Consider the following 7,222-nt stretch of genomic DNA (forward strand, 5'->3'; position numbering starts at 1 on the left):
CTCCGGTCTGGCCTGAGTGTGCGCAGCATCCCCGGTGCGTGTTCCCGTCAGCCCGGCCTGAGTGTGCGCAGCGTCCCCGGTGCGTGTTCCCGTCAGCCCGGCCTGAGTGTGCGCAGCATCCCCGGTGCGTGTTCCCGTCAGCCCGGCCTGAGTGTGCGCAGCGTCCCCGGTGCGTGTTCCCGTCAGCCCGGCCTGAGTGTGCGCAGCGTCCGCCGTGCGTGTTCCCATTATCCCAGTCTGAGTGTGCGCAGCATCCCAGTCCGTGTACGCACCGTCCGCGGTGCGCGTTCCCGTCATCCTGGTCTGAGTGTTCCCATCACCCCAGTCCCTGCACGCATCGTCCCAGTCCCTGTGTGCATCGTCCCTGGTCCGCATGTGCATCCTCCCCGTCTGTGTGGGCATCATCTCCACTGCGTGTGCAGAGCATCCCGATCCATGTGCACATTGTCCCAGACTATGTGTGGATCATCCTGGCACACAAGCACGGCCCCTGTGCATGTACAGAATGATTTGGGTTGGAAGGGACATTAAAGCCCATCCAGTGCCACCCCTGCCATGGGCAGGGACACCTCCCTCTATCCCAGGTTCCTCCCAGCCCTGTCCAGCCTGGCCTTAGGCACTGCCAGGGATCCAGGCAGTGGCAAAGATTATGTCAGGGACACCTTCCACTGTCCCAGGCTGCTCCAAGCCCCAATGTCCAGCCTGGCCTTGGGCACTTCCACGGATAGGGCAGCCACAGCTTCTCTGGGCAGCCTGTGCTAGGGCCTCCTCAGCCTCACAGGGAAAGATTTATTCATAATGTCCAATCTAAATGTCTTAAGTTTCAGTTCATAAATATCTAAGAAAATGTGACAGCACAAACTTCTGGGCTGGCTGTGCTGACAGGACAGAGGCAGCCCTTGAGCTCTTCCCACTGACAGACCTGCCTCACAGAGTGACCTACCCAGCACCTGGCCTGAAATTAAACTTCTAAACCACTTAAACCATCCGCTACCCTTCCCAGGTGCTCAGAACGGCGCAGACCACATCACATGAGCAGAGGCTTGAGGTCTTTGGGCAGGTGTTTATTGTCAGCCTGGCTGTGCCAGCCTGGCTGTGCCACTACACAGGAGTCCCCTCCTGTGCCTGCTTCTCTTGCACCTCTTTCTCCTGCCGTGCCTGTGCTGCCCTTGCTCTCGCCTGCCACTCTCTCCTCTGCTTCAGCCTCTCTGCTGCTTTCAGCTTCTGCTTCTCCTGGAATACCTGTGGAAGCAGAAAGGAGAGATAGAGCTGCCTGCAGAGCTGCTCCCCAGGCTGTCTGCTGCAGGCAGAGCGGGTCCAGCAGGAGCCAGATCAAATCCTCCCTCTGTGCCTTCCTTGCTCCAGAGAACCATCTGGGATTACTCTGTTACAGCCACCCAGTCACAGAATCACTGAATCATTCAGGTTGGAAAAGACCTCTGAGACCAGAGTCCAACCTGTGACCGATCCCCACTTTGTCAACCAGACCAGAGCACTGAGTGCCATATCTAGTCATTCCTTGGACACCTTTGGTCCAGTCCTTTGGTTGTAATTTCACTGGACTGAAATTTAGCATTTACAAACCAAAGGCACGTCCAGCTTTTGGTTCTGCTCAGTTACACCAAGATCTACTGCACGCAGCAGTTACACCCATATATTCTGAGCAAATCAGGGCAGACAGTGGGTGCACCCACGCTTCTGTTCCAAACTGCCATCAAATTATCTCATATATCAGTTCCCATACCAGCATTTGAGAAAAAAGCTGGTTTGAATAAAACATTTTTGAGCAAACCAGTAGCCCATCCCAAAGTGCCTGAGTACAGCATGTGTCAGTGCCCATGACATAAATGTCCCCCATGGAGCTCTTGGCTGAGCTCAGGCAGTTCTCTAGAGACAGGATCAAAGCCAAAGCCTGGCTTAGGAGGACTCAGCTATCAGTCACTTCTAACTTCTACAGAGGGGTTCTTCCCTGTCCAGCCTGCTCTGTACCTTGATGCAGAGAGCCTTCTTGACCAGCCAGCGCTTGGTGACACGGCGGATGTAGGGCTGGGGGGGGCTGTACTGGATGTCCAGCTGTTTGCAGGTGCTCTCGAAGGTGCTGTAGTTCACCCGGCGCAGGTACCCCAGCATCTTCCTCCGCCGGTCCAGATCCATCAGCATGCACCGACGGTTACTTTTGTCCTGCAAAGCACCCAACGTTCACTCCACTGCAGACAGACTGTCCTGCCATTCCAATAAATTACTGAGAACAGACCACATTTTGGCTGAAAGGGAACGATCAGGTTAAGGACAGAGTCTTAGAACAATTTCTGTTGGCAGATGCTGCGAGTACATCAGGTCAGCACAAGATGATCCAAGGAGATATCATTTACTTTGCACTGGAATTGCTTTCTCTGTTTCATGGCTCCACTTTCCCTGAAGACTGTTTTCAGCTTGTGTACAGTTTGTGCCAAAGCTGCAGGGAAGGTCTTCTGGCTAAAACCTACTTCCCCTGAAGTGTGCTGCTTCAGAATAACACAGAAGCATTTACCTTTGTTTCGCCAGAAATTAAATATGAAAATAATCTGTGACTTGGCTCTGACTGTCTGGTTGTTCTCTGGAAGGGCACAAGTGTAGCCTGAGCCACACCAGTCCGGGCAGGTCATGGGAGATGTCTCCCTGTCCTATACGAGTGATTTGTGTAAAGAACAGGCTTCAGCCAAGGAATTACAAAAGGTCTCTTTGCTGCAACTCCTGGTACAGCTTCTGGCTTGTCATAGAAAGCTTAATTCTATTCCCCTGTACCCTTCAAGTTTTCATGAGTAACAATTATGCACTTCTTTCAGATGCAGTTATCAATCCATTTCCCACCTTTTGCCCTGCATAAAGAATCTTTAATATCTCTTGTTCATAAATTCAGTCGAGATGTCTCAAATTTGGGCCTGAACCCAGGCTGCTGCAGGCAGGGAAGTGGCACATTCACACAGCGTTGTCCACCAAACATTTCCATGAGCAGAACAAGCACGGACTTTGCTCTTTGCTTATTACTGCAGCTGCCTTCATTAATTAGTGAAAACTAAGTTGTGAAGCCACATCTGCAGTGATGAGAAACGGAGCTCAACTCTGCCCAAAGGAATTTGCTCAGCCATTTCCTCCACTACAGTAACAAACCGGAACACGGAGTCGGCGAAAATCCAGCTGTGCCTGAGCCTGCAGCTCCCCAAACTGGCACCATGGAACAGCTGTAACTATTTTATAAACCTCCTTAGGAATGCCATAATCCCCAGCATTAAAATCCTTTTGTTATAAACTGAGAAAACCACCTGAGCAGCTGCTGTGTGTGGACTCAGATCCACGAGTTACCTTGGGATGCCTCTGGAGGTGCTCCTCGAGCGTGCGTATCCTGGCAGTCAAAATAGCAACTGTAAAAGAACAGAGAGAGAGAGAGAGAAGCTGTGTGAGAGCAGCAGCTTTCCCAGCTGATCCACGTTCATCTGCCTTGCCTCAAGCTGCCAGCTGAGCACTGTTGCTCCTGCAGGTACCCACAGCAGCACAGCAGGGACTGCCCACGGCAGAACAGTGCCCACAGGAAACACTGTCCCCAACAAGCACTGCCCACACCAGCCACTCCCCACTGCCCACTGGACAGAGCACAACAACCCACAACACACAACCTGCAGAGCTGTGACTGTTATGAGGCTGCTTAATTAGAGGGTAAGATTTTAGCAACACATCATATAAATTTATCTGTGAATTTGTTCCTCTTGCACTCATTCAATTCCCAGTGATTAGACATCCATTTCACCTCACGGGATTTAAGCTCTGGGGAAGCAGACAGCACTAAAGGTTTTTTTTTTCCAAGGGCAGCAGCCATGTCCTTCTGGAGGGAGGGGTTGGTGGCATCCTGCAGAACCAAAGGGCTTTACTGATGACAAAGGGGTGGTCAGTGTTGGTCAGTGCAACATGGCCTTTGTCCCTGCACTGTCCCCACTGTGCTTCAGTCACAGCTCTCTGATGCAGAGAAAAATCTGGGTTCCATGGCTGAATTTGGCTCATTTTGGTAACAGTTGCAGCTCAGTGCTTCATGTCACAGAAGCACTCCAAGCAGAATAATGCCCACTCTGCCTTTGGAGGGTGGATGTGGAGCAGGAATTTGGAAGTACCCCAGCAGCCTCTGCAAGTCTTCCAGACCTGGAGCAGTCCTGCAGGGCATCCTGCAGGCTCCCTGCCTCCCAGGGGCTCTCCTGGAGGAGATTCTCCTGAATTATACAGCAAACTGGAAGTGCTGGGGTGGGAACAGCTGAACAGAAGCAGAGATGTTTCATCTGCCAACAACATCCTTCCCTTTTCAAACTTGCCTTGCACCTCAAAGGAGCCACTGTCATTGGGAGACCTCCTGACCTTCTCCACCAGCTGCTGTGTCTTTACCTTCATCTTCTCCTTCTGTGGGTCACAGAAAAGAGGTTGTCACTGTCTCAGGAACAGCAGAGGTCGGAGACACTCAGCTCTCTTCCCAAACACCCAGATAAAGGCTTTGTAATTCAGACCTTTACTCAGTGCTTTTGCATCTCTTCAAGCTCAAGTGGCAAGCATAGAAGAATGGTGAGATCTTTGTGCCACTTTCATACCTGTTTAATTTGTTTTCTGGGCATATGGAAAGTAAAAATAACTTGATGAGCATCTGCTGTCTCATGCAGTGGTTTCTAGAACAGAGGGGGTCGGCCACGAGCAGCTACAGAACAGCTCATTGCCCTGTCACCCCTGAGTACTTTCTTCTCTCATTTTCATATGCAATTGTTACCATAAAGAAGACTGTGTGATAAATTTTAAGAGCAAACCAGACTTATCACTGTAATGTATTTCATCACCCCAGATTTACAGTCACTTAAAAATACAGTAAGTGAAAGACATTTAACAACATAGACAAGTCTCACATAAAGGTGTTCATTAAATCTATTTTTTTTCAAGCAAGCAGAATGACACTGACCTGGCTTGCCATTTCCAGGGACAACAGCCGTTTCACTACATCATCCACACTGCAAGGAGATGGCAAATTAGCTTATAAACTAGAAATAAGTCTATTTAACAACAGAAATGAGCTCAGGTTCTCAGAACATACTCACTTTTCTCAGCTTTAATTTACTCTACAAATTTACAGGGACTCTCCTCCCCTCCCAAACCTGGCAGCCATAAACTGGTGCTCACACTCCTAAGCAAAATCATGGCTCAGATTACAGGAGTATGGAGCAGTTTTGCTGCAAAAATATTTCATTTTAAGACTGGCTCCTTCAGAGATCAGTGAAAGTCACAGTCGGGCCACTGGGGGCCCTCCCTGCACCACACAGGAGCAGCTCTGCATCAGAGCACAACAGTGCTGAGCCCCAGATCCCAAATTCAGCAGCAGCTGAGTTCATGTTGAGTTGTTTAATGACACTCTCCATCACCTGAGTTCAAGACAGGCGCAGATTATTTGCAAGATGACTATTTCCAGTATTTCAAGATTATTTCCTTTTTTTTCCCCATGGACTACAAAGCCCACAGAGCATGTGGGCAACCAGCATTCGAGCTCACACAGAGTAAACAATCAAGCCCTGACCACTGACTGTGTCTGTAAATTTGACTTTCCAACTGACTTTGCAATTTTTGTGCCCACAGAGCATTAACAATTAATTAGTGAGCAGGTGACAACTTCCACATACCATGGTTATATGTAAGATACAAACCCCTGCAGTGAGCAGCCATTCCCTCTCCCTGTTCGTACCTGTTCATTATTGGGAGATTGGCATAATCCTTCTTCAGCAAGGTGGGAGGGAGGTCATCCAGATGGCTGGGGATGTCTACAAAGAGAGAAACATTTGAGGAAGAGCAGGACAAAATCAGAGCTCTGACCTTGCAAATCAGATCAGAGGAAACATGTTCTGAAGGAAACTGACTGTGTGCTCCAAATAAGAACTGAGCAGATTCAGCCAAGATGGCAGGAACTGAGTGAAAAAAATAGGTTCAGTCTCTTCCCTTCAGCACTCTGGACTTACAATATGGTGTACATGTATTTACAACAATCCACCGAGCTCAGAGGCCACAGAATACCATAACAGTTTGTGCTGGAAGGGACATTAAAGCCCATCTGATTCCACCCCCTGCCATGGGCAGGGACACCTTCCACTGTCCCAGGTTGCTCCAAGACCCGTACAACCCGGCCTTGGACACTTGCAGGGATCCAGGGGCAGCCACAGCTTCTCTGGGCACCCTGTGCCAGGGCCTCCTGACCCTCACAGATCTCCTGCTACTGACAATCATTCATCTCCCCACATTCAGGAGGAGAGGAATCTTCTGAGTAACTTCTGAGCTTGCAAGGAACTATTTCTGGAATGATTTCTGTGCCATGAGGATACAACTCTGAGCATGTCAACAGTAAAACATTTGGTCCTGTGGATCTTGACGTACCTTTCCTCTTCCTTGTCACACGTCTGGCATAACCCCTGGCTGCCTGGAGCACAGGACTGCAGACTGGGTGGGAGAAACAGAGAGACATCAGCCTTGCGTGCACTTCTCCAGCTCTGTACGTGTCAGATGCTGCTCAGTCTGTCTGAGGTCAGAGCACTGAGCCTCTGAGGTGATCAGTGATCAGACACATCTTTAGTCCCAGAGCAGTGTGGGATAGTTCAGAGTGGCTCTCACAAGGTGCTAAAACAAACCAAGCTGTGCCGCTTGAGAGTGAGCAAATGCTGAGGCCGGAGCGGCACAACAGACTGCACACACTGAGAGCTGTGAGGGCTCCCTGTGCAAATGTGCTCATTTAGAGGGTTTAAACTGCTCAATTAACTGCTCAATTAATTCAGTCTCATGAGCGACGTGGAGGGGCTGCTCTGGACCACCCCAGTGTCAGACCTCAGGGGCAGAGACACCTGGGGAAAGCCCGGGGACAACTTTTGTCTGACACAGCTCGGTACAGACGGGAATATCATCACCAGCCAGGACTTCCTCATTCTTTGACCTTTCAAGAACAAACTTTTCCAGCTGCTCTTCCAGGGCCCTGCTGCTGGAATCATGGAATCCAGGACCTGCTTCTGGCCATTCACCTGTGCCCGGCTCGGCCACCGCCGCTCCAAGGGCGCTCCAAGGGACCGCCGGGACCCTGCCCGCACCCCGGGTACCCCCAAGGTCACCCGGTCCCCTGTCTCGTTTCAGCGGGGACAGACCACGGGGCCGGTGTGTGGTCCCCTGAGTGACCCCCGGCCACCCC

At 50.6% G+C, this 7,222-nt stretch overlaps 1 protein-coding gene across 1 annotated transcript in view; it reads right to left on the reverse strand.

The window, feature by feature from the left end:
* Positions 1-1,043: 1,043 nt before the first annotated feature.
* MRPS15 (mitochondrial ribosomal protein S15) overlaps positions 1,044-7,222 on the reverse strand; it is a 6,805-nt gene continuing 626 nt past the window's right edge. Inside the window, exons 3-9 of the mRNA XM_017736119.1 lie at positions 6,424-6,486; positions 5,741-5,816; positions 4,967-5,015; positions 4,338-4,422; positions 3,343-3,401; positions 1,990-2,181; positions 1,044-1,242 (exon numbers count right to left, since the gene is read on the reverse strand). Coding sequence (XP_017591608.1) covers positions 1,102-1,242; positions 1,990-2,181; positions 3,343-3,401; positions 4,338-4,422; positions 4,967-5,015; positions 5,741-5,816; positions 6,424-6,486 — 665 coding nt within the window. The 3' untranslated portion in view covers positions 1,044-1,101. The remainder of the gene's footprint in view (positions 1,243-1,989; positions 2,182-3,342; positions 3,402-4,337; positions 4,423-4,966; positions 5,016-5,740; positions 5,817-6,423; positions 6,487-7,222) is intronic.

The sequence above is a fragment of the Corvus brachyrhynchos genome, unplaced genomic scaffold (genome assembly GCF_000691975.1).
Source record: "Corvus brachyrhynchos isolate BGI_N302 unplaced genomic scaffold, ASM69197v1 scaffold65, whole genome shotgun sequence".
In the NCBI taxonomy this organism is placed as follows: Eukaryota; Metazoa; Chordata; class Aves; order Passeriformes; family Corvidae; genus Corvus; species Corvus brachyrhynchos.